General features: G+C 43.5%; 1 protein-coding gene and 1 long non-coding RNA gene across 3 annotated transcripts in view; one reads left to right on the top strand and one right to left on the bottom strand.

Annotated features, from left to right (window-relative positions):
- The first annotated feature begins 21 nt into the window (after positions 1–21).
- LOC111538619 lies at positions 22–27861 on the top strand. Its single transcript, XR_002730396.2, has 3 exons — positions 22–2046; positions 3418–3475; positions 25903–27861. It is a non-coding gene; the product is annotated as an uncharacterized LOC111538619 (long non-coding RNA).
- ESR1 (estrogen receptor 1) overlaps positions 14477–27861 on the bottom strand; it is a 395979-nt gene continuing 382594 nt past the window's right edge. For both annotated transcript variants that reach the window (XM_023206137.1, XM_023206136.1), the window contains exons 8-9: positions 22953–23136; positions 14477–18853 (exon numbers count right to left, since the gene is read on the bottom strand). In XM_023206137.1, coding sequence (XP_023061905.1) covers positions 18619–18853; positions 22953–23136 — 419 coding nt within the window. In that variant the 3' untranslated portion in view covers positions 14477–18618. The remainder of the gene's footprint in view (positions 18854–22952; positions 23137–27861) is intronic.

Raw genomic sequence — 27861 nt, 5'->3', positions numbered from 1 at the left:
TTTTAATTAAAGATTAAAGGAGATCTCTATTTTCTATGAGCAAATATCCTCTGCTTTTAGCTGCTTGGTCACCCAGTTTATATTACAGTGGGACGTGTTTTTGAAGAGTATGAATGTCCATCTGTGGAAATGGAGGCAGATGGAGTGGTTTATAAGCATGGAGGCAATTTTTCACTTAGATAGAACACTGAGAAGTTAATTCGGGAAATGAGAGGTGTTTTGCTGAATGTGGTCATCTCAGTTTTAGATTTAGTAGTACCCTGGGGTAACTGTGGCCGATTGTCATACCTAAAGTAACCCAAAGATAATGAAACTGAAAATGAAGGACTTTTATTCTTCAATTCCCAGCTTCTCACTAACCTCTCCCTTGAAGTTTTAAAATATGTACCAAGAATCCACTGGAGGCTACCACAGACAGGCCCAAATTTAGGAGAGGACCCTCACTCAGATGAATAAGTGCATGAACAAGGTGAATCAGGAGAACTTCCCGTAGCCTCTGCTAAGCAGCCTTCTGCAGCTGAAAGAAGCTAAGGGGACTGGACAGTTAGGAATGATTAATGAGAAGCAGGGTGATGTGCTGTAACACAAGCTGAACAATGAGAACATTTAATCTGGGGAGCTGAGGAAGTCAGTTGGTACTTGGATATAATCTTTCTAAAATATGAAGGTCACAGAAAAATAAATCAGGCTCGTGAATTTGTTTAACCTGTTACCTAATATGAGAGTGGGAACATAACTGAATTTGAAAACCACAATCATGTGAGGAGAAGAAAGTCCTGGGTAAGCCACGTCACAGATGACTGCATTTGATGCCACAGGCAATTGAGAAGAAATCCAGATCTCCCTGCTGAATATTCACATCAGGGCCTCACAGATGTGTGTTCCCAGCTCAGGCCTAAATCCTGCAGAACACATTCTTGAAGAGGTTGTTGGGCTCAGAAAGCAAAGCTGCCAAGCAGCTGCCAACTTCGGCAGCAATTCCAGGCAGCCAACCCCAAACCCCATTTATTGGCAGGAATCCAGCACAGGCCATGACCACCCCTTGCCTCACACCTCCTTGTGGGATTTACAGGTTGACTGGACACTGTAGGGATGTAAGTAGCTATGGCTTTCAGAGTGGGTTTGGCTCACCTGTGGCTCAAAGAATCTGTATTACCTGGAAACCTGTTAAGAATGCACCACATTCAGCCCTAGGGCCGGGCCTCCAGGCTACCACCTGCACTGGATTTCTCCATCTTTGGGTCTTTTAAATCTCTCCAGTTGGCCATGATGGCAAGCAGTAACAGCAAGGTTCCCCATTCTCCTCCACTGGCTCATAATATATCGGCTTCACCGAACAATTGGTTTCCATATGAATCTGGATTTTTATTCTGAACTCTAGTCAATGGTTAGATCTACCTGGCCATTGCTGTTTTAATTATAGCAGTATGTAGTATAATTTATTATAATGATGTATATATTTGTATAATATAAAAACAAAATAAAATAGATATAAATAATATAAGTATATAAGTATGTACTATAACTAATAATACAGTAGTATAGTACATTTGTTACTTCATTATAAGTTTTAATACATCTTAGGAAAAGCCTCATTTCTTTCTCGCTGTGTATGTGTCTATTTTAAAGGCTAATTGTTAAAAAAATTATTTTAATTACAAAAGATTCTCTTGTGTTTCAGAGAAAACTTAAGTTTCCTATCTACTCTCTCTACATATCTCCCACTTTTATGTTACCTTTCTATGCCTTTTGATTTTCTTATTCAAACAACATATACATTTTTAAAAATTGGATCTATTCTTACTATTCTGAAACTTGCATTTTTCACTTAATGATGTCCCACAGACATATTGGTACCTATGCCATCATCCTCACTGCGTTGGAGATCTCAGTATCTCTTTTTCAACCGCTGTTTTCTTCCAGGGATTTGTCAGGAATCACGGCTGTAGTAGACACTCTTGCATGTATATGCATGTGTATCTTTTGATAGTGCTGCTTTTATTTCTCCAAGATGTATTGTTCAAAATGGAATTACTGAAGCAAAAGGTATGTACATTCTAACTTTTAGCAAATTTTATTAAATTCTGCCAGTTTGCTTTCTAAAAAAGTTGTGATGATTTACACTCCCATCCACGCCAGAGATGACAACCTCCTTTGCCTCATACCCTCCTTTAATGTACACTAGTGGTTTCCAAATTACGGGACTTATTCCCAAACTATTAATGTTCGAATTCTGTACATTAGACTCTCTCAGGGAACTTTAAAAAATGTAGAACCCCAGGCCATACCCCAAATGAATTAAATTGGTAGCTGGGGATCAATAGTTACTTGAAGCTCCCCAGGCGATTCCCGGGTGCAGAGCGTTGAGAAGGGGTGGCCTAGATGCTATCAGTTTTCTAAAAATGTTGCCCAATTGAGAGCAACAGTAGCTCATTGTTTTTAAAATTTGCATGTTCATGGCTAGTTTATATAATAATTGTTCCATTTGTATGGTCTGTTCTGTGAAGTCTCTTTTATCCTCTATTTTTCTGTTACATTTTAATATTGTTTTCAGTGACTTCTTTGCATATTAGAAAAATTAAATCTGGATATGGTATGTCCTGACTTCAAATAGTTCCTTCAGTCACACAGAAAGTTTTCATTTTTATGTCACCAAACCTGGCAGGTTCTTTATCCTTGGTAGATTCTAGTTAGTCTACATTTAGGCCTTTTTTATTTTAAGATTATGCAAAAGTTTGCTGGCATTTTCTTCTAGTAGGTCTATAATCTATCTGGAATTATTTTGGTCATTAGTATGAAGTAAGGAACTAGTTTGTCATTCTCCAAATGAATAGATAATTGTCCCAAAACCAATCAGGGACAAGACAGAGAGGCCCCCCGTTATTATAATTTTCTAGCAACCTAGATGTTCATCAGCAGGAGGATTGTTGAATTAATTATAGTGCATACCTAGTATTCAGTATGATGCAACTATTTTTATAAAATGAAATCAATCTCTGTGTATTGATTAGGGAAAATACTCACTATACTTACATTTTTAAAAAACAAGATATAGAATAATATGATTCCATTTTGTAGGGAAAAACTCAATGTGTATATAGTAATGGCATAAGGCAAGGTAAAAGTTTGGAGAGATGTGAAATATAAGGCTTGACATTTTGACTGCAGTCAGACGGGGGGAAGCACTTGAACATTTTTATTTAAATTATATCAAGGAGCATGACTTGTTTTTTAGATCCAAGTTGCTATAAGAAGAATGATAATTTTAAAGAAAAAGAAAATTACTTCAGTTCTTATATGAGGAAACAACATCTGACTTGCTTTTTAATTAAAAAAGTTTTCTTGGTATGCCCAAAATAAATGTTAACCAGTCATTTATTAAAAGTGGCCAAATTCTGATGGATGACTTTGCTCTAGGTGTTCATCTTAAATGCATGGTTTGTTTCATGGCATAAGAGCAAAGGCCCGATTTGAGGTAAGGAGGCTCCCTGACTGGGGGATTTATGAATCCTGGGAGATGAGCTTTCCTAGGAGAGATGTCCAAATGAGACCTATTTGTTCACAAAAAAACCCCAACTTCCTAAACTACCACCTGCCTCCAGAAGTCACCCTGCCCACAGGTGAAATCTGTTCTTGAGATGCAGACTGGTCCCCAGAAATGATGGGGCGGGGAGGGACAGTGACTCGAAAGTCAGAGGCGGCTTCTCTACCTGTACCTTTCTTTCCTGATGCGGGTGCCAGAGAGTCAACCTGCTTTCCTTCTGCCTTGAAATCTGTTCCTGTTCAACAGCTTCACACAGGATTCTGCCCACCCAAGCCTGGCTTGGGCACGGGGCTCAGTTCCCCCCTCCCCCACCTTCCCTATGGTGTTTTCTGATCACGGTAGGAAAACTGATAGGGTAGCTAATGATCTGGACATGTATAAAATCCCTTTTTTCCAAATTTTAGAGAGGCTCCTTCCGTAACACAGACTCTGGAGCCAAAAATACCCTGGCTCAGTCCCCAGCTCAGCCACTTCCTAGCTATGTAACCTGAGCAACTTAAACTTCCTATTCCTCAGTTTCTTCCTCTGTAAAGTGGGATAATAATGGTGCCTCCTGTGTGGGTTGTTATGACGTTAACACATTAATGTATGGGATGTGTTGACACAGTGCAAGGCAAAGACTGAGGGACAGTTAACGCTATTTTACTCTTTCCTCTAGTTTGGTTTTGGAACTCGTTACTGGGAATTGCTTACACACTTCTTTTTAACTTTTTTAGGAGGAGAAAGTCTTTTAAAATTGTTTTTTTTTTTTTCTTTTTTAAGATTATGGTTAAACACACACACACAAAAAAACATGAGATCTTCCCTCTTCACACGTGTCAGTGTACAGCTCAGTTCGTTACTTCTCAGCACAGTGTTGTAGGGCAGCCTCTGTCTCGGACTCTCGACAGCCCTGCAGTAACTGAGAACTCAGCCAGTGGGAATGGAAATGCTCCCTCCCAGGTGAGTGCATTTCCCAGGCCCTCCCTTTCTCCTTTCCAGGTGCCCCACTGCCCCCTTTAGCCGCAGAGGATCACTGACCTGTCAGGGACTCTTACTCCTTTCATCAGGAGGGTACCTGTGGCTCAGTGGTGCCTGACAAAGGTACACTACAGTTCCTGCGTGTTTTATAGGCCCCTGAGCTAAGAATGGGTTTTATATTTTCAAAGAATTGTAAAGCAACGAGAGACAAACAAACAAACAGAAACACCTAAAATGCTTACTTTTCGGCCCTGTACAGAAAAAGTTTGCTGACCTGTGGTAGGACCGCCCAAGATGCACAGCACTGGCGGCAGGGCTGCACAGGCAGCGGCCCCGGCCTTTTGCGCTTCTTTCTCCTGAAACAATTCTCAGAATGGGCATCCCCCCTGGGTGAGCTCAGCACTCACCCCACCTCCATCTGACTGCCATTTGGGGTTCTTCCCTGAAAACACGTTCGTGACATCCATCCATGCGGAATTCTCTCTTTCATTTTGATTTTTCCTTTTTGTTTTTTCTTGGATTCTGTTGGGGATCTTGGGAACAGGGCCTTCACGTTTTTGTCTGCAGAATGGAAATGGCATGGTCTTTTGCAGTGGGCTCAGAAGGTTCTGCAAATCCCTTGGCCGCTTCCAGGTTCCCCTCTTCGTTTCCTGGTTGGGGCGGCTGCCCAGTCAGCAGGCCTGGCTGTGCCCTCAGCTGCTGGTGCTGACATCAGGATTGCCAGTAGCCGGCCCCTCTGCAAAGTTGCTTTCTGGGCCTGGACATGCCCCTCCGGCAAGGAGAGTACACCTGTGGTTCCCAGAGCTCCGTGGGAATGGGAAGTGTGGTACCGGGATGGTGACATGGTTTGGCTGGTGATAAACCTTGCTTATTCAGGGTTTTCAATACTTTTGATTGGCTTGATGGGATCCTGGGGGCATTGTTAAGCCCTTTCTTCCTTTGGTGGCCCTTGTAGTACTCCAGAGGCCTAAAGAGCCCTGGTAGCTGCTGAGGTCTTGAATCTCCAGTGTCACAGAGTTGCTGGGGAAAGGAGGAACTCACTAGTCGGGGACTCTTGACTGGAAATGAGACACAGGAAATTTGAAAGGGCATCTATTTCATCTTTCTGCTTCTAAGCAATCACAGAAAATAGATGAAAAAAAAAATCTCCATATTGTTTCAAGCTCTCTGACGTTGCCTTTCCATTGTTTTTTAAACCTAGATAAAAGTTTAGCTGCTTTTTCCATAGACAGAAGCCTGGAGCCACTTTGAGTTCTGTCCTTTTTGGGTTCAGGTCTTTCTGCTGCCTGGACCCAGGTTCTTGTGATGCTGGGCTAAAACCAGTGGGTGCCAACGTTGCCAAGTAATTAAAATAAGCTTTTCCATCCAAACCTCCAGTCTTTTTATAAACCCACTTAATGTTTTTCTTTATACACGTTTCTTCAGCATTCGGAATGGATTAGATTGTAGGGATTGTTAAAGGGTGTTTAAAAATATTTAGTAATAAATTCAAAGATGAATTGATGGAGTGTTTACTCTAGTTTGTAATCCGTTCTTAGGGAACCATCTGGCAGCGCCAATTTTGGCACCGTCAGCCCTTCCTTCCAATTGGAAGGAAATGCTTCCCTTACTGGGATTGAGCCCCAAAACTGGTCTGCGCCTGGCGTCCTCAAGGCACTGAGACCACATGTAAAGCAGCTACCAGAGACAGCGACAGGGTTCCTGCTGCTGCCTGCACCCTGTCTCTGCCCTTCTTCCCTCCCTTCCAGCCTGTGGTCTGGGGCCCTGGGTATTGAAACATGTTCTTTCTGGTTGGAAATGTGGAAATACTCAGGAATCTTTACAACTTAAACTCCACTGAGTCTGGGGTGAACTTGAGAATTTAATCGGCTTGTAAAAATCTTAACCGGCTCACAAACCTTTCACTGGCCTTTCCCACAATTGCTGATTTCTCAATGAAAAGGCGGCCGATGGCAGGTTGCAGGTCTGCAGAAAGGCCTAGCAGCACGCTGAGTCTGGGAAGTCGCTCCGAGGGCTGTCTGTCCTGCAACGCTTGGGGCGACTGGCTCTTGGCAAAGGGCCTAGCATCTGCCCACTTTGGAGTACGTCCCGGGCACCCAGCCTGGCCTGGCCTGGCCACTGAGGTCAGCCCACCCACTTTCGAAATCACTGTTTTAAATGTTTGCCCAAAGGCTTCCTTGCTCCAGTTTTATCTTTTTTCACGTTCATTTAGTGAGGATGACAGTTCCTAGTTTGTCAGCTCTACATAGATGCCAAGTGCCTTTACGGTGGGCTGTGGTCCCTTCCTGGACCGTGAGATGGTCTTGTGGCAATGCGGGGGCAGGTGAGCCTGCCCCAGAGACTATCAGAAGCTGAAACAGGCCCTGCTGCTAGTGAGGGTGCCACCGCTGTAGGCTTCAAGGTCTCAGGTCATCGGCTAGAAATAGAGCTCCTCCTGGTGCCAAGGTACAGAGGAAAATCACTCCTCAGCAGGAAGCAGAGGCAGGAAGGGGGCCTGGTATGACCTCAGAAACCAAGAGCACTGGCACCACTAGGTGCCAGGAAGATGGTGGAAGTGCTCCTCACGCTTCCCTAGCCGACGGCTGCCCACCAAAAAGATAGACGGGGCACATTTCTCCAGGACTTGAGTGGCATAGCTTTCGGCATCCTGTTGAACGTGTCACATTTCTTTGGTGAAATACTCCTTTTGCATTAAAAGTTCATGGGAGTTTTTATTTCTCCTCAGAAAATGTGAAAGCTTGTTTAAATGTGATTTTTTTTTTGAAAAAAAAAATTTTTATTTTGGGTTCAAGAGTACATATGCAGGTTTGTTATGTAGGTAAACATGTGTCATGGGGGTTTGGTGTACAGATTATTTTGTCACGCAGGTATTAAGCCTACTACCCATTCGTTATTTTTCCTGTTTGTCTCCCTCCTTGCCACCCTGCACCCCCCAATAGGCCCCAGTGCATGTTGTTCTCCTCTATGTGTCCCTATGTTCTCATCATTTAGCTCCCACTTACAAGTGGGAACATGCAGTATTTGGTTTTCTGTTCCTGCGTTAGTTTGCTAAGGATAATGGCCTCCAGCTCCATCCATGCTCCTGCGGCGAACATGGTCTCATTCTTTTTTATGGTGGCATAGTATTCCATGATATATATATATATACCACATTTTCTTTATCCAGTCTACCACTGATAGGCATTACATGCAAAACTAACATTCACTCTAGTCCTTGAGTAAAATTTCATATGTACTCAGCAACTCTCAGTAATTCCTAGGAAGCTCAACCCTGGTCTAAGAAGTACCACTCTTACTGATGTTTAAAGTCAGAAAGACTAATTTCATGTCTGCCATTCATAAGATTTCTGACCTTTGAAAGTTGCTTAACTGTCTTAGGCCTCAGTTTCTTCATCTGTAAAATATGATAATTTATCCTTACATGGTAGCTGTGAGGATTACCTGAAAAAGTCATGTAAAACTGGTACGTAGCTTTTGTGTGTGTGAATGTGGGTGTGTATGCTGTCTCAGAGTAGAAAGAAAAATCAAAGATCATTCCATGTGCTGAGGGAGCTTTTCAACAACATTGTAGGTTCATGGTTATGGATCCATGCAGAGATGTTTCCCGTTGCAGGAAATTCTCCCCACCCTTCCCTTCAGCTGGCACCCCAGGTTATCTATAGGCAGTTCTGTTAGAAAGTGTATCTCTGTCTTGAATGAAGACCTTTTCTCTGGTCTCAGCTCTGCTCTTTTGGTGGTATTCACAAATATTGCAATTATTATTATTTTTTTTTTTAGACAGAGTTTCACTCTTGTTGCCCAGGCTGGAGTGCAATGGTGCAATCTCTGCCTCATGGGTTCTCTGCCTCGTGGGTTCAAGTGATTCTCCTGCCTCAGCCTCCCGAGAAGCTGGGATTACAGGCATGTGCCACCATGCCCGGCTAATTTTGTATACACATATATTTTTTTTTAGTAGAGACGGAGTTTCTCCATATTGCCCAGACTGGTCTTGAACTCCGGACCTCAGGTGATCCACCTGCCTCGGCCTCCCAAAGTGCTGGGATTACAGGCATGAGCCACTGCACCCAGCCCCAAATACTGCAATTGTAAGACACCTTGAATGTGAACTTAAAACTAGCTTCTTAATGCACATAGTCCAAATAATGAAAACTATGAAAATTTACTTTTTTAAGGCATATGATGTGGTTTGGATCTGTGTCCTCATCAAATCTCATGTCAAATTGTAATCCCTAGAATCCCTAGTGTTGGAGGTGGGGCCTGGTGGGAGGTGATTGGATCATGGGGATGGAGTTCTCGTGAATGGGTTAGCACCATACCCTCTGGTGCCGTCCTTGTGATAGTGAGTGAGTTATTGTGAGATCTGATTGTTGAAAAGTGTGTAGCACCTTCCCACCTCTCTCTGCCTTCTCCTTCCGGCAAAGTAGGAAGTGCCTGCTTCCCCTTCCCCTTCTGCCATGATTGAAAGTTTCCTGAGGCCTCCCCAGAAGCCGAACAGATGTTGCCATGCTTTCTGTACAGCCTGCAGAACTGTGAGCCAATTCAACCTCTTTTCTTTATAAATACCCCCGATCTCGGGTATTTCTTTGTAGCAGTGTGAGAATGGGCAAATAGGACATACATTCTACATTTTTGGAGAGGCAAATCTAAACATGGTAATTCTGAGTTTAAATGTCCCCAGTGGCTTAAGAATATCTAACATTGGAGAATATGCTCTTTACCTAGTATGTAATCAAGCCCCAGTCAGGCATTCCTACACTGACACACTCCAATGGGTACATTTAAAAGCTCCATAGATTGCTCAGTATTCTCTCAAAACCTTGCTGATCCCCAGAAATAACACATGGCATATGTAGACAAGTCTGCTCCTTGGTGTTCTGACAAGAGAAATAAAGGATGGACAGCGTATGTGGAGAGGTAAGACCCCTAGCTATGACTGAGAGTATTGGTAAATTCTCACTCCAAAAAAAAAACTATAAGGTTGAACAAAATTGACAAAAACAAGTATTTCGACACTCTGCAAGTTGACCAAAGATGTATAACAATCTGAGAAATGTTTATATTGAAAAATTGCTGAAATTTGCATAAGTACAGTACAGATTTGTGGTATTGTTGCCTGGGGGTGCTCCCACCCTTACCTTCCCCCTGTTTGGTCAGCACCAGAACAAGGCAGGTAGAAGGACTGACAGCTTTGTTGCTGCAATCACAGCGGAGCTCACTTGATTTGGTGGATGAGTGTGCAGGGCCAATGTCTTCACTAGCTGGACGTTGTGGTTGTGGCAAGCATATTCCTGGCTTAGGCTGCAAACATGCCTAGGGGAGATTGGAGCGTGCCCAGGCTAGCTAGCCCCCGAGTCCTGTCTGACTGTGAGGGCTGCATGCATGTGCAGAGGAGATGCAAAGGGGCCCAGCAAAAAAATGAGTCAGACTTGAAAACAGCCCGAAAATTGAATGCATTCTCCAGCCACGTACAGATCCATTGGTGGAGGACAGAGGCCTTGCTGGATTAGGGTGTTTGAGCCTAGTCATTGGATACACGCTCTGCTGTGGACATAGGGACAACTCTGAGAAAGTCAGGGTTAAAAATAAAAACAGGAAAAATAATTTAAGAACCTAGCAGAAACATCAGAGGCCAAACACTAGTAGAGGCAAGTCTCATATATTTAACTCAGGTGAGTTATTCAAAAAATGAATAAAAACAACAAAATCCAGCAGCAACAACAAGCAGGGAAGAATAAGAATCCAGAGTTGCTACCACAGAGTATCTAAAATGTTCAGTTTTCAATAAAAATTAGAACATATGTAAAGAAACAGGGAACTGTGACCTCTGCTCAGGAATAGCAGAGGTCAAAAGAAACTATGTGTTTCCCAGATGCTGGATTTAGCAAAGACTTCATGTAGCTATTATAAATATGCTTAAATATCTAATGGAAACCATGTTTAAAGAATTAAAGTATGACAACAATGAATCAACAAGTGGGAATTCTCAAGAGACAGAAATAAGTTTTAAAAACTCAATTTTTATTCTGTAGTTGAAATGTGCAATAATGGAAATGAAAACTCACTAGAAGAGCTCAACCTCAGATTCAAGAAGGCAGAAGAAAAAAAAACAGTCCCCTTTAAGATAAATGAATAGAAATTATGTAATTTGAAGAATAGAGAGGAAAAAGGCAAAAGAAAATAAATAAATGCTCAGAAATTTGTGGGATGACGTCAAGCATACTAACATATATGTAAAGAGAGTCTCAGCAAGGGAGGGGAGAGATAAAGGAGGAGAAAAATTATTTGAAAAAACAATGGCTGAAAACTTCCCAAGTTTGATGAAAAACATCACTTTACACATTCAAGAGGTTCAGTGACTCCCCAGTAGAATATATACAAAAAGATCTACACCTAAACACATTATAGTCACACTGTTCAAAGATAAAATCTTAAAAGCAATAAAGAAAATGTAACTTGTCAGATACAGGTAAGCATCAAAACACAGGTGGCTCTGATTCTGTATTGGAAGCAATGGAGGCTTGAAGGCAATGGGATGACATATACAAAGGCTGAGCAGGTCGTGGTGGCTCACACTTGTAATCTCAGCACCTTGGGAGGCCAAGGTGGGAGCATTGCTTGAGCCCAGGAGTTCAAGATCAGCTTGGGCAACATAATGAGACCTCATCTCTGCAATAAATTAAAGAAACAAACAAAATTAGCTGGGTTTGGTGGTACATGCCTGTAGTTCCAGCTACTCGGGAGGCTGAGGTGGAAGAATCACTTGAGCCTGGAACATGGAGGCTGCAGTGAGCTGAGATTGCGCCACTGCACTCCAGCTTGGGTGACAGAATGACACCCTGTCTCGAAAAACAAAACAAAAGTGCCGAAAGAAACAAAAACATCAATGACCATCAACCAGGAATTCCACATTCAGGAAAACCACAAACTGCTCTTGAAAAATGAAGGTGGAATTAATGTATTACCAGATAAACAAAGATCAAGATAATTCGTTACTGCCTTACAAAAAATACTGAATGAATCCCTTCAGGCTAAAAGAAAGTGACACCACACAGTAACTCGAATCCACAGGAAGAAATGCACACTGGAAATGGCAAATATGCAGATTAGTATTTCTAAAACATAAATTTTTTCTGATTTCTTGTCAATTTTTTTAAAAAAGAAAGTTTAAGGCAATAAATATAACAGTTGAGTTTATGGCATAGATAGATATAATATATATGGTAATAAGAGAATGCAGCTATATTGGAGCAAAGATTTTTATGTCATCAGATTTAAATTACTCTTAATTTGCAATATACTGTGATAGATTAAGATGCATACTGAGCAATCACTAAGAAAAGAATTCAAAAAATAATTAAATTGTCTGGGCACAGTGGCTCACACCTGTAATCCGAGCACTTTGGGAGGCTGAGGTGGGTGGATCATTGAGGTCAAGAGTTCAAGACCAGCCTTCCCAACATGGTGAAACACTGTCTCTACTAAAAATATAAAAATTAGCCAGGTGTGGTGGCGCTCGCCTGTAATCCCAGCTACTCAGGAGGCTGAGGCAGGAGAATCGCTTGAACCCAGGAGGCAGAGGTTACAGTGAGCCAAGATCGTGCCACTGCACTCCAGTCTGGGTGACAGAACAAAACTCCAGCTCAAAAAAAAAAAAAAAAAAAAAAATTAAATCAACGGAGGAATTAAAATGACACCCTAAAAATATTTATTTAACAATTTGGGGGGAAAAGGTTAAAGGTTTTCTCTTAGATCCCACAGGTTAAGGGCTGAGTCCCACAAGACTGCTCCCCATCTCAGACACCAATTGCAAAGTAGTAAGTTGTCACCTATATCTCTGACCAGCTGGTTATAAATTGGAGTTTCCACAAACTCCTCCTTAGGCTTAATTCATTTGCTAGGGTGGCTCATAGAACTTAGGGAAACACTTATATTTACTAGTTCATTATCAAGGATAATGAAAAAGATAAAGATAGACAAATGAAGAGATGAAGAGAGCCAGGTATGGGGGAAGACGCGAAGAGCCTCCGTGTCCTCTCCAGGTGTGCTGTCTTCCAGACACCCGCAAGTGTTCACCAGTCTAGAAGCTCTCTCAACACTGTCCTCCTGGGTTTTTTATGGAGGCTTCATTACATAGACATGGCTAATGACATCAGTGGCCACTGATGATCTATTCAACCATCAGCACCTCTCCAGAGCCTCTCAAGAGCCTCTCCAGAGGTCAAAGGGTAGAGCTGAAAGTCCCAGCCCTTTAATCCCATGGCTGATTCCCCATCCTGACGTTATCCAGGAGCCCACCAGGAGCTGCCTCATTAGAACAAAAGACGTTTCTATTGCCCAGGAAATTCCAAGGGATTTGGGAGCTCTGTGTTAGAAACCAGGGTCAAAGACCAAATATGAGAACAAAAGAGACTCCTAGCACCCCTGTCTACAAGAGTTTTAGAAATTGTCTCAGAAACTGGGGCCAGAGACCAAATATATATTTCTTACTGTACCGTAATATCACTAAAACAACGAAAGGCAGTAAGAAGAACAGAGGAACAAAGACAGGAGGCATGTACAAAATGATAATAAGGTGGAAAATGTAAATCTAACCATATCCATCATACTATTAAATGTAGATGCTCAGACAGGGCAACAATAATTGCGATAAAAATAATTAACATGGACTGAGTGCTGACTATGTGCGGTACTATCCTGGGCACTTCACATGTCCACTCTTGTAATCTTCACAGTACCGCTATGGGGTATGTGCTATTCTTGTTTCTATTTTAGAAATGAGGAAACCAAAGAACACAAGGATTGAAGAACTTGCCAAGGGAATGCTTGGACAAGAAAATGAATTAGCTTCCTAGAATCCACGTGACTGAAACAATGTGAAGACCCTCAGCCCACCCTAATAAAGAAATGAGTCCAACGTGCAGTTTCGGAAGACTCTGGAAAGAGAGAAGCAGTGTCAGCCATGGTCCTTCCGTACTCTCCGTGAGCGAACCATGTGGTCTTCATAAGAACCCTTCCAGGCAGATGCATGTCATCTCTCTTTACAAGTGAAGAAATGGAGGCCCAGGGAAATTAACTTGCCCAAGGTGATGCCAAAAAAAAATTTTTAAAAGGTAGAATGCGGATTCAAACAGTAATCTAGCTGCAGCGCCTGTGTGAATATTATGTTGCCTCTCAGGGAGTCCTATACCCGGCCCCTCCCAATTCATCAGTTAAATCAGAGAAAATGGATAAAGGAAGCATGCAGGCAGCTCTAAAAGGGAAGGGAGTCCTGAAATGGAAACCTGGGGTGGGGGGTGGACCAATTGTTCCTGCTTTACCTTCAGGATGAGGGAGAGGTTTTTAAGCTAACTATATAGTTTCAGATCACTCATTCTTCCATTCACTCATTGATTCATAAATAACCACTCTCAAGCATCCTTTTTCTCCCTCACAGGGAAGGAATTGGGCCAGGCATTAGAAAATAGCAACTATGTTTAATGAGCGTCTCAGTTAGTCCTCACCACGATCCTATGAATTAGGCGTCATTATTTATCATCATATTATTGATAAGGAAGTCGAAACTCTGAAAAATCAATTGCCAACGATCATAAAATTTGTAAGGGTCAAGCCAAGAATTGAGGTCAGGTCTGCCTGACCACAGTGTCCACACACTTCCTGATACACCTGAGGGTGTTGGGCAGAGGGAGTGAGGTGAGGAGAGGCCTTAGCATTCAGACTCACTGTGTGTTACAGACTGTTTAACCACCTTGATTTTAGATGATCAGTGGCAAACTGCTAGCAAGAAGAGAAGCTTACAAAAAACAAACTTGTTGTCTTTAGTTTAATTCTTTATTTGAACATCAAATAGGTTGAGAAAATTGTTTACAGGTGCTTGAGCATCCCGCTGGATTCTTTTTCAAAGTGCAAAAGAGGTTTACAAGTGTGTTTCATTAAACAAAGCAAAGCTGCGACAAAACCGAGTCACGTCAGTAATAGTATGCATCAGCAAAAGGGCATATTAATCCATCAAACACAAATTGGCATTTGAGCCTTTTCCCATAAAACAAGAGCTCTACACTGAAGAGTATGAAGTGCACAAAAAGCATTGTTTATCACCTGTGAGAGAACAGAAACTGGCATAATGTCACTTATTAATTCAAGTCTCTATAACCAATGACCTCTCTGTGGATGCAAAGGGGTCTGTGTCTCAGGCACCTGCTCATGGGACAATATGTTGTTTCTAGGGTGCACAGCTCTAAACACACACACTGACGATGGGTTTGGAACGTGGCAGCATTTACATATTTTAAAAGTTCAGGCACAATTGGATGCAAAAAAAGAATAGAAATTTTTCTTGAATCTCAAAAGACAGTGCAAAATTGAAGTGCCATAATAGAGGCAGCAATTACTTAGAAAACAATTTGAAATGACTAAAAATGAGGCCACACTTTAATTCAATTGGAAAGGAAATGCAGTTGGAAACAGAGCATAATAATGCTACTGAAAAGATGGATATTTGGGACCACAGTTCATTTGCTCCAGTTGAGAGTAACTTTTCAGGGGATTAACCTGGGAATGGTGCAGTCATCTAGATCACGCTCCCAAGACCTGCACCAAACAGAATTATGGTTGCCTTTTGAGCTACTGTATGACTCTATTTGCCTTTCACATAACTAGCTTCCCCACGCAGATCTGCCTGTGAATATTAGACATTACTATGGGGTTAGTGATCATTCCCAGTACCCACGGTCCATCCCATAATTGGAAAGTATGAATAGGAAAGGATCTGTAATCAGTGTCATGCAGGGGAAGGAGTACTCTAAGCCAATGGCCCAAATCATTGGCCATTTCAGTGTATCAGGTTTCAAGGTGAGAACACCTTAATGTGATCAAAAGTAAATTATCAGTAAGTCCCTTATTTGTTCAGCCCCCAAAAGGCATGGGATATGGCGTGGTTAAACGTATCTGCAAGGTTACTAGGGAAATCAAATCAAAGACTGCACTTCCTTAGGGGTTAGATTTTACAACCTACGTTGATAGGGTCTTCTCTTTGGATGACCTAGTCTCTCGTAATTGCTGCATGATGGCATTACAGAATCATTACGGCAAGCTAGGCAATGGCGAAAAGAAACACAGACCACTAGCTATTCCATGGACTTTACTGCTGATGTTGTTCTTTCTTCTCTAGAACTGAAGCTGCCATTTTAGAAATGGCTATAAATGGAGCTAGTTGCTTTGTGGTCTCCAGGGCAGAAGTGGACTACTGAACCCTGGTGCATATTCCAGGTGCCAGAATTAACAATTTTCCTCCAAATACTTTCAATACTTTTCTTCGTATATTTGCCATTCCCCAAATTCCTGAATCTACTTCCCCACCATACCTGAGCCCCAGATAAATCACATCTTTTAAATTTTAACTTGCTTCAGAGTGGGAGAAAGCAGAGGTAAGAGTTTTTTTTATCATGTCCCTACACCCAATACCAACATCAGCCAGAAAATGTCTGCTGTCCATTAGTGGCACTTCAAGTAAGAATGCAAAGAGATTTCCAAAGTTTCTGGAGACCCCTGGGCGAACATTTCGATCACTGATGTTCTCTGCCCATTTCAAATGTAGTAGTATCTTAACATGAATACAAACACATTGGATGAATAATGTAAAACCTTCCACTGTATAATTGTTTGGCTTTAGCTGGTATTACATCATCTAGTCCTAGAAATTTTTTTTTGTTTTATTTTAATTTTTTTAAAAGAAAATCTAAGTATAAACATTAAAAAGAACCCACTGACCCATTAACTACTGTCCAAAAATATTACTACTGATATTTTGGTAAAAGCAAAATTAGCTGCCCTGAATAATTTTCCTTTTCAGGCATAATCTTTGCTACATAAGATTGTCTGTCATTCAATATCCAACAATAGGCATCTGGATTAGTGCTATTTTGTCTACTGTGGATACAAAAGTTGATATGAAATGTGATCTTCATTTAAATGAATAATCACCAGGCTTTAGGCATAAATGACTGTATACATGAAAAGGTAGCGTGAAAAGTATACAAAAAAAAAAAAAAAAACTAAATATTTTTCCTTGGTTTTTGCATGTTAACCCAATCAAATTAAATCCAGAACAGAATTACTACATTCAATTGTCTGATAAACAAGCAATGTAATTTCAAAAAAATATATATTATACTATATAAGGTGCTTCTTAAACAAACTAAGGTGCTTCTTAAACAAACAGCAACAAAAGAATTATGTTCTTCAACATATCCTTAACACAGATACATAAAATTGTCCCCAAATTTAAGTGCACATAAAAACTTTTTTTTTTTTTATTCCCTCCCAGATTCTCAGTCCTTTGGTGATCACTTAACTGGACAATCAGAAATTAATGAAATCCACTTTTCCAAACAAGACATACCAAGGGAAGCCTGAGCAGCTCACCTGGGTCATTGGCTAACACAGACATCACCTCTCAGTAGGGTTTCAATTATAGACAATAAGGTCACCCAGAGGAAATCAAACATTCTTTTTTTGTTAAGAAAAAGGAAGTAACCCATACTTGTGCTAGAGAAGCAAAGGCCCAGGGAAGGCTGCCCTGTGGCTGGAATGAGCCTTTCTTTTTTAGCCTATAAGTCAAAGGAAATTGAAGGAAATGAGCTGGCAGGAGTGGAGGCGGTGGGAGTAGGGGAGGAAGGGGGAGGATTTTCTTCCCCAAACCAAACCCTGATTTTGGATTAGCTCTAAACAACCAAGGGCATATGTAATCTGACCAGGCCCCAGTCAGCCTGAGTAGTGACAGCAAGGGTCCCCACCCTCCTCCCGTGCCCCAGGGTGCTGGGCCAGTTGTAGGAACACAGCTGTCTATGGCAGCTGTGACAGCTGCTGCTTCCAGCCAGGGCCACGCTGGGAAATGAAGAAGAGCTGGACCACGCCAGGGATCCCAGGGCACCCCCAAAGGGCAATGCGGGGTCTGCAAGGAATGTTCCTAGGTAGCTGCAGCCTGTGGCAGGGCCACCCTGAGCAAGTCTGGCTGTGCCTCAGAACGGTGTCCAGTTTCTGGCCTACTTTCCCTCTTGTTCTCTAGTAGCCACAACAATCCTGCACAAGCACTGTTCAACTCCATGCCCCAGGGCTAAATGCATCACTAGGGCCCCTGCTCCTTTCAACGACCCTTTACCCTCATCATGCATCACCACAGTGAACAGTTCACCCCTATATAAGGCACACACACGCCGGGAAGATCCAAGTACAGCACCCACCGAAACAGGTCCTGAAGCTGACCTAACTGCAAGTTCAGGGAGAGAGGGCTTTCTTTGTAACACAAAAATAAAAACAAAAATCAAGAACTTATCCCTCATATAGGGAGACTTAACTAAGATCAACTTGCTGCTTTCCATAGGTCCATGGGAGGCACGAATGAACTGGAACCCATGACCGGAAAGCCAGAGGCAGAGCTTTCAGCACATCTGAAGCTGCAGTGTATCAAGTTAAATAGTCTTGCCAACTAGGGGATCTGCCTTCCCTGTGTGCCCCTTGTATTCCTATAGGGGAAATGAATTGACAATCACCAGATATTCTGCTACAGTCATATATAAAAGCTTTAAGGTATACCACTTTCATAAAAGGATGCATTGCCATAGGAATACAAGAGGGTGCTATAATAAACCCTTGACCTAGCTTTCTCCAAGTAACCAATTAAAGGAGCCACTTTAAATTCTTTGCTGTGGCTTATTCTTAAAGCCATTTAAAAAGTGCTTATCAGAGGTGAAATGTCTACTCTCCAGGCCTGGGTCTCTGCAAGTAGCTTAAATGCACAGAGTCATCTGAGCCCCAACCCGTAGACTGAGTTCAGCTGTGAAGAGCTACAGGAATCCTCACGCTTAGTAACATAGCATAGGGGGAACGAGAGCTGTTACAAAGATTTCGCCCTGGAATCCCTTTGGCTGTTCCCAACAGAAGACAGAAGATGTGCCACTAAGAACTGAGCAAGCAAATGAATGGCCACTCATCTAGAAAGCCATTGGTGGTGGATGCATGCCGGAGTGTATGCAGGAGACAGAATTTGGCTAAAGTGGTGCATGACGAGGGTAAAATGCAGCAGGGATTATCTGAACTGTGGGGGAGCCGGGGAGCTCTCAGACTGTGGCGGGGAAACCCTCTGCGTCCCCCGTGATGTAATACTTTTGCAAGGAATGCGATGAAGTAGAGCCCGCGGTGGCCAAGTGGCTTTGGTCCGTCTCCTCCATGGGCGCCCCTCCACGGCTAGTGGGCGCATGTAGGCGGTGGGCGTCCAGCATCTCCAGCAGCAGGTCGTAGAGGGGCACCACATTCTTGCACTTCATGCTGTACAGATGCTCCATGCCTTTGTTACTGTGGGTGGGAAGACACAGAGAGGACCACTTTAGAGCCAACCTGAGCCCCAGGAGTGCTGAAACCCCTAGAAGGGGAAGGAAGAGGAACTCCAAAGACACACGGCAGCCAATCTTTCTTGCTGTTTAAAGATCCACTTTAGGATGGGAGCTGGGAAAGCTAAGGGCTTTCAGAGGCCCTAATCTGGAACTCATGGCTGTGAGGTTTTCATTTTCTGCCTCCTACGAGGGTGGTCCCACCCTCACACTCTCCCTGCAGCCACTTTCAGGGTATTTGCTATGCAGGTGACTTCCATGGCCCTCCGCGGCCTCAAATGAGATCCTATTCCCTTCCAATAGGATCTAAATGCATTCAAATAGGATCGCCAGTGCATCTAAAAAGAGAACAGGAGATATTCAGCCAAGAAGGAGCAGGTATTTTAAATGCGTAAAGCAGTTCAAGACGCTCCACTGTTAAATCTCTCACGTCACTTCCCATTTAACTCAGAATACAATCTAAATGTCTTTCCATGCTCTACAAGGCCCAACTGGTCCAGCTTCCATCCACATCTCCAAGCTCTTCCTGCCTGTCTCCCCTAACCCACTCTCCGTAGCCACACTGATTTTTGTGCTGCCCTTAAAGGAACTAAGCTCCCCCCAAGACTTAGGGGACCCACACTTGCTGTTCCTACTTCCTGAGATACACCTTCCTCCAGTCTTCAAAATGCTGCCTCCTCGGAAAGGCCTACCGCTACCCAGTGGCAGCAGCCTCAAGCCTCTGCAGTCTCAGCCTTCCTCTTTCACACTGGTCTGTTTTTCTTAGCATACTTATCACTACCTGAAATTCTCCTTTTTATTTATTTGTGTTTATTCTCTCCGCCTCCAAACACACACATGCACACACTCACACACTCAGTGCGAATTCCTAGAGAAGCAGGCTTTATCCTGTCCCCTGCTAGGCCTAAAACAGTGCCCAGAGCTCCGCTCATGTTCAGAAAAACAAGGAGGGAAATGGACAGAGGGAAATGTAGGCAAATGGCATTCTCCTTTCCCTACTCTCCTCCTCTGCTCTCCTCCACTAGCCACAACTCTGCTGCCCCACCACACTACTGGTGGTGGGGGTGGGGAGGAGAACAACTATTATCTAGTTTGAAATTTCTTTTAAAAGAAATATGTATCATGAGTAGCAGGGCCAAGAGAATGTCTTAGAAAAATCTGCATTTTCAGTAGGGGAAAATTCAGCTCAAGTTGGAGACCTGCCATGAACACACAACATCAAAGCTATTCAGGGCCTACAACATGGTCTAAATTACTTGTTTAAGTGTTACTTTTTTTTTTTTTTTTTTTCATTCAAAATGCTATAAAAGTTAAATGCCCCCTGGATCTGCCACTGTGTTCTTCGTGCAACCTGATGATTCACATTTACAGTCAGATGAAATCTGATATTGAATTCTCTGAGTAGCAACATATGGCTGGGGCCAAGCTTACTTAACAAAATAGACTTCTGTGATTTAGATTGGCTGTAGTGAGGAACCAAAATATTATTATTATTACAATCGTGTGTGTGTGTGTGTGTTTGAGAGAGAGAGAGAGAGAGAGAGAGGAGAGAGAGAGAGAAAGAGAAGCAACCTCTGTCCAGCTTTCCACATGATTCTAACAGAAACTCTACAGAGCTTTCACCTTGCTGCTGCTGTCTGCCAGACGTGGCCAGTAAAATCAGCCAAGGTTGTATATTTAGTGCAAATTTACTTAGTATTAACTAATTAGGCTTGCTAATGCTGACAAGCAGTTAATGGATTTGAAAATTCAGCAATTCCTTTCAACAAATAAAAACACCCAACTGCAATGCACTGAATCTACAACATCACTGACATTCCCAGCTCAGAGTCAAAGCTAAGATGTTTTCCTCCAGGGTAAGGTTATTCTCTCAGCCAGGGATTTTGGCATCTAATCCACTCCCAGCTTCCCTCTCTATAACACTCATCAAAAGAAAAAGACAGGAAAGACTGGAAATGTATACTCTGAATGCAGTCACCTTCTCGACCTGACAGATGTGATTCCTCCGTCTGTTACACAGGGATCTTTGGGGAACCCTGCGAACAGAGACTGCAATCACCTTACCTACTGCAATTACCAAGTAGAAGCCGAATTCACAGGGCAGGGAAAAGCCTGCCATGAGTCCTTTGTTCATTCATTCATTCCCTCATTTCTTCGTTCACTCACTCAGTAATAATGTTGTGGGCATATACCATATGTAAGTCTTCATATATGGCACTGTGAGGGATGCAAAGAAAATCAGATACATCTGTTTTCCCAGGAGCTAATAATTTTTTAAGGTTGTCTCCGGAAAGGGTGGTGCCTGGGACTTTAAGGAAGCAAACTTCTTGCCATTTGAATCATGGTCTCAGGATTTGAAGGTCCCTTAAAAATGATAGAATCCAACCTTCTTAAGACATCATAGGCCTTCCCTCATAGCCACTAAGAGAAGGAATCTCTTTCATTCCTAGGGGCCTGGTGTAAGCTCAAGGTCATGTAGGCTTCATCACCCATGAGTACCTATCCTAGTGTCATCACTTTGAATCATCGCTGTGGTCCTGCTGGAGTCTGCAATACATAACCCAGCAGTCTCCCCATCTCTTCCCTGTAGATAAGGTCTGCTTATGAGAATGGTATCCACTAAGCTTTTGGCCAAATTGCAGGACGATGGAATGGAAATGAGGCCACTTTCACCTTTTGGCATAGAAAGACTCTATTTTCTCTGCTGATATCCTTCCTTAGCTCTTACAAAAAACATTTGTTGAGTACTTACTATGTGCTCTGCACCGTGCTAGGTGATATTGGGTAAGCAAGCCATGGCTCACAGAGTTGTCAATCTAAATGGGCAGAAAAATAGTAAAATGGGCAGTAACCATAGGGAAGAACAGAGTACAAGTTCCAACTAGGTCTTAAGGGTTAGGAGATGCTTCCTTCAAGGAGTGAGATCTGAGCTATGACAGGTTAGATTATTGCTCAGAAATATTCATGCCCCTGGCAACATGTCCATCTTTGACTCTGGACTCCTCACATGCTTGCTTGGCCAATGAAATGTCAGTGGACATGAGTGAAAGAAAACAGTAAAATGCACTTGCCCAAACAGGATCGCTTTCTCATGCCTCTGCAGTTGCTATGAGAACATGTCCCAGCTAACATGTGGGTATAAGGAGGATAGGAGACATGAGACACAGAGCAGAGTCACCCTGGCCTCAGGCAGCTGCCTCCCAGATGTGTGAGTGAGCCCAGCTGAGGTCAGGAGGGCTGCCCGCCAATCTGCAGCCTGAAGAAGAACCTCCCCCAGATGACTCATCCAACAGTCAGCTATTATGGCTAGACCTCAGACATGAGGAAGTCCTCGTAAGCTAAGTAAGGGCTGAAGCATAAGGAGTCATAAAAACAAAGTGAAAGGGTTTATACTTTTATCTAAAAGCAATGAGAAGCCACTGAAGGGTTTTAAGCAGGAGGATGACATCAGATTTGCTTCTAGAATGATCACTCTGGACACATCACGGAGAATGATCTAGAAAGGATCTAGGTTACAGGCAGGGATACGTGTTCAGTGGCTGGCACAGAAGTCCAACAGAAAATGATGGTGACTTAGACTAGGGTAATGGCAGTGGGGGTGACAAGAAGGGGTTCAACAGGTATGAAGGAATCAACATTGACTCTCCGTGAGGCATCTGGCCCCAGGGTCTCTCATTTAGGAAATCCAGGTGTGCACAGGGACCACAACAGATGTGCCCAGTGTCTTCAGGGGATGTGTATGCTCACAGGCTTCTCTTGATTGGCCCCCTCCTCCTATTTGCACACTGCACCCAATCTCTAAACCCCTGCCCCAAAGCACATGCTTTAAACCATGCATAAGTATCGCTTCCTCTATGCCTTCTCTGACACTTGCCCTGTGACCCATGCAAATTTAAAACGTATCTCTTCTGTCCTCCCATAGCATTTATGCTTATTCTGTGCCAGGAACTCTCGCAAGTGCGCTCTCCATATGCAGGCACCAGTCCTTCCTGGCCAGCTGTCACATAGGTTTGGGGGCGTGTTTTCTTTATGTCTCTCCTGTGGGAAGCCCACAGATGCCTCACCTCATGTGCCTGATGTGGGAGAGGATGAGGAGGAGCTGGGCCAGCCGCCGGTGCTGCTGCTGCAGGGTCAGGCCTGCCTTGGCCATCAGGTGGATCAAAGTGTCTGTGATCTTGTCCAGGACTCGGTGGATATGGTCCTTCTCTTCCAGAGACTTCAGGGTGCTGGACAGAAATGTGTACACTCCTGAATGTGCAGAGAGAGAGTGAGAGAGAGAAGCTCAAAGAGGATGAGGTCTAGGAGACCCAGAGTGTTCATGGGATGTAATAATGAGCCACTGGCCTTCCCCAGCACAGTCGTCTAGCATTGGGGATGCTCCAGACCCATTTGAAACCGAGTTACAATGTAAAATTCCTAAGACATATGCAAGTTTCAGAGCACCAGCAAACCAAGGGGGGCCCCTTTGTGTGAGCCATGACCCAGAAAGAGGCTGCTGGCCTTGGGGCCTGTCATGGTAACATGGGCCATCTTTTCTCAGACAGGTCTGACACCAACATGAATTGTCCATGTAATGTAATTGACCGTGTAATTGACAACCCTGTGAGCAGCCACTGTTGTTCCTTTTCACATCAAGAAACTAAAGGGCAGAGAAAGTCACTAAAGTCACTAACCTGCTAGGGAACTTGGATAGTAGTAGGCAGGCAGAGCTTAGATGAAACCCAATCGGCTGACTCCACAGGTGGTAATGATAAAGGAGACGCTCTCTCGGGAGATGTGTGAAACTCGTGGTGAGATTCAGAGACAGAGTGTGATGAGCGATTGGCTAAGTGATTGGAAGGTGATGTTTCCAGGTAGGATTTCTGTTTTAGATCAAGTCTGAAGTCTAAGCACTTTTAATCAAGTTTGCATTTTAGATCAAGTTTGAAGTCTAAGCACTAAGCCTCAGCAGAAAAGTTTAGGATGTGGATGGGTATAGGCCACCTTCAAAACCACTGTTTTTTTATGGCCACGTAAGTTTTTCCTCTCTTGCCTATTTTCTGAAATAGATCCTGCTCTCTGGGCCCCACAGACAGATCCAGGACAGAAAGTGAGACCATCACGGCACCTGGTGTTTCTGGACAGCATTAGCCTCGAGCCAGAAAATAACAGCCTATTTCTGAGATTGTATGTGAGGTTGTGAGACAAAAGTTCTTTCCTCTAGCATTGCTAAACTGGGAGGATGAGAATACAGGGCTCTGAATGGCCCTCTTCCCAGCACATGGAACTCCTGTCTGCAGAAAGGAAACTACTGACAACAAGCAGAGGTGATAGTGTGGGGGTGAAAGAGAGAGAGAGAGAGATATCCAGGTAGTAGTCACAAGATCTTAGTTTTTTCTTTTTCTTTCTTTCTTTTTTTTTTTTTTTTTTGAGACAGAGTCTCACTTTGTCACCCAGGCTGGAGTGCAGTGGCACGATCTCAACTCACGGCAATCTCTGCCTCCAGGGTTTAAACAGTTCTCTGCCTCAGCCTCCCAAGTAGCTGGAATTACAGGTGCCCACAACCACACCCAGCTAATTTTTGTATTTTTAGTAGAGACGGGGCTTCACCATCTTTGGCAGGCTGGTCTTGAACTCCTGACCTTGTGATCCACCCACCTTGGCCTCCCAAAGTGCTAGGATTGCAGGCGTGAGCCACTGTACCTGGCCAAGTTCTTAGTTCTTACATTTTTTTCACTTGACCTTTGAGCTTTCATATATCCTTCCTAACAGTGTATCAGTGTTACACTTTCCTAACAGTGTTAATTCCTAATCAGTGTTACTTTCCTAACAATGTATTCCCTTTTAGCTTAAGATAGTCAGAGTTGGATTTCTGTCGCTTATAACTGAAAAAATTCTATTACAAGAAGTTGAGACCTCAACCCAAGGACAGGAAGAAAATGAGTGACAGTGGACTGAGAAGTATTGAGAACAAGAGATGGGCAGGATGGAACAGGCTTTTTGGGGACTATAAGGATGCATTTTCTAACACTGCAGAAATAAGCTCCATCCTGCCTAATCACACCGCTTTGCAGGGAGCAGATGACAGTGTTTTGTTTTGTTTTGTTTTTTCCAGATTATGTGTATTTATAGCAACACTTTTCGGTCACCCCACTATTCAGCCCACTGACCATATCTCACAAACATATTCCTTCTCCTCTCCTCTCCCCTTCCTCATCAGCACCTTCAAGAGCTAAAGGCTCCCAAGTTTATCCATCCCTGATAAACTTTTATGCGGATAACATGGTGACAAGTTACTGCTCACGTAGCAGTTTGTAGATTGGAAATGGGAGAAACATCTACACAGAGGAATTCATAGTAAACAGAGTTGTAATTGCCCAGAATGGAAAATGGCTAAGGTTTAAAACTAACATAACAATAACAACAAAACCAGAATGGTCGGGATCTTGGTTTCCATGCAGTTGAATAGGATAATGTAGCTTTTGGTACCATGGGGCACTTTGATCTAAAGCAAACAGCACAGAATGAGTAAGCAGCAGAGAGACAGCAGGTTAAGAAGGAAATTGCTGAACTACTTCACTTATGTTCCATGTGGGCTGCTGGTAGAGAAAGAATGTGTCTATCAGAAAAATGGGCAAATGTCCCATGGCCGTGGTGTTGGCCTGGAGGTGGCAGATAACAGAGGGTGTGAGCTGGGGGGTTAGGGCTAGGAGGGCCTCAGTTTACCTCCCCTTGTCTCTGCCTCTCACAGTACTCTGTGACATCATACACAGTACAGCCTCACATCCCCTAGAGCCCCTGCCTCCAGCTGGATATCCTAGGAATCCACCCAAGCCACAGAACTGAGTTAGACCAACTTAGATGATGTACTTTCTACCAATTTCCTTTTTTGTTCCCACCCAGGATGCCAGTCTCATTCTCCAATAATCCCTTTCTTGTTGAAGGAAACCACAGAATGGAGACTCAAACAGCTTGGATGTCCCTGCCTGGAAAGGTGACACGTGTGCATCACTTTTCTTGTTATTGTTTCCACAGCGAGAAAGCACACTGTGCTGGGACCTCAGCAACCCCGAGAGCCAGCATTTCACCATGACCTTGCCTATGTAGGTCAAAGACATGGCACTCAGCCTCTGGGGAGTGACTTTTTTCTTGAGCTGCCTGTGTTCCATCCTCCTTAAGGTGCGTGTGGGTTCCTTCATCCAGCATGCACTTATTGAGAACCTAGTATGTGCATGACTATGCTAAGGATTCCAAGCCTTACTTCCTTTCAAGTGTTAATGTTTTAAGAGCAGATATTGCCTGCAGAGAGAGAACGTTCTTCACACGGACTCTCAGGATGCAGGCCATTTGCAGAACAAGCCTGTTTTTCTAGTCCTGTTTTGGCATCAATACAGCTTATCATTTCATCCTTGTCAGCAGATGCTTCCTAGCTGTGCAAATATATTGCGAAATAAAAATAGGGTCCTGTTGAAATGCCAATAGTTGACAACAGAAGCCATCTTCTTTCTGGACTTTTCTGGCAAAATGTCGTCCATGTTTGCTACCTGTTGCCCTTCAGGGGCCATTTGGGAGAAACAACAGAAATTCAGATTCCCAGAATGCTTCATGTGCTTTGGCAACCACTGCCAATAAGCAAGAGCAAAACAGGGCTGCTGGTAGTTTCCATATCCCAGGTGGTCTCTCCCACCCTGGATGGCCACACCACTGTGCCCAGCAGCACAGAGCAAATGAGCAGACAGTGTGGACCCGTAGAAATATTCTTACAACAAGGTAGGCTTTTGCAACTCTGGAGATTGCTCCAAATCCCAATGATGGAAACAAACAAACAAAATCTATATGTCATTATCCAGTCTTGAGGTGCTGCCAGCAAATCTGAGCTTCTAGGCATCCTGAATCTTGTAGCCAGTAAGGAGATATTTAGGAAGAGCCTGGGGAAACTGAATGGTACAAACGAAAGGGGAGCGAAGCCACGAGGACACCCCTATGTACAAGACATCGCAACTCAGTCTCTTGCTCTCTCCCTCTCCCTCACTCTCAATTCTGCTGTCCCTCACCTTCTCTCATTTTGCTAGGACATTCTCTCTTCCTTTTCCTCTTTCCATCTCCACCCCAGAGGAACCCCGTTCTCCATTTCTCAGCACTTTTCTAGATAACAGAGTCTTCCGAAAGCTGGAGGAGGTGTGCTGTACACTGCAGTACCCGTGCGGTGTGGCTGTGCCCAGAAGGAAACTCTAGTACAACCAGGGGTCGCCTTGCCATGGCCTCCATGGAGATGGGGGGCACATCTAAATGTCCCTGGAGAAGTAAGAGACACTGATGCCTATGGCTTACCAGATGCTTGAGGACAAACTCTTCAAGCCAGGCCAGATTTTCTTTCTGTTCCCGAAGGAAGGATGCGACAGCAGACCCTGAGAGAATCCTTCATTCTATTGCAGCTTGATCAAAAACAGAATGACTCAAAGGAAAAAGTGAAGAAAATTCCTCAAGTCACAGTTTAAGTAGTCTGGACCAGAAAGCTGCCACTCAGCTTGGAGAAGGAGGAGCTTTCAGCACTCACAGAGAGGTCCTAGGGATGAGTCACACATCAGCCTTTCGGGTGTCCTGCTGGGGATTCATTCTACAACCAAATAGCATGCTTGCTCAAAAGTGCCACCGAAGCTGACCGTCCTATAAACACCACGTTTGTTGTATGCTTCTCCTATGATTGTGGTTCTTTTGTGGTTCTGGGAGTGGCACTGTCCCTAACAGGGTGTTTGGACAGCCTGAGGCTGCTGTTGCCACTTCTTGGAAGGGACTATACTGGATATCCTACAATGTGCAAGACAGTCCCTAACAATGAAGGATTTGTTCCAGTTCCTATGCCTCTCAAACGCCCTACTGAACTAAATATACTACAAATAAAAATCTATAGTGGCTGGATGCAGTGGCTCATGCCTGTAACCCCAGCACTTTGGGAGGCCGAGGCAGGCGGATCACTTGAGGTGATGGGTTCAA

Source organism: Piliocolobus tephrosceles, chromosome 5 (assembly GCF_002776525.5).
Source record: "Piliocolobus tephrosceles isolate RC106 chromosome 5, ASM277652v3, whole genome shotgun sequence".
Taxonomy (NCBI): Eukaryota; Metazoa; Chordata; class Mammalia; order Primates; family Cercopithecidae; genus Piliocolobus; species Piliocolobus tephrosceles.
The sequence above is the reverse complement of the archived record's forward strand: the minus strand, read 5'-3'. Positions and strand labels throughout refer to the sequence as shown.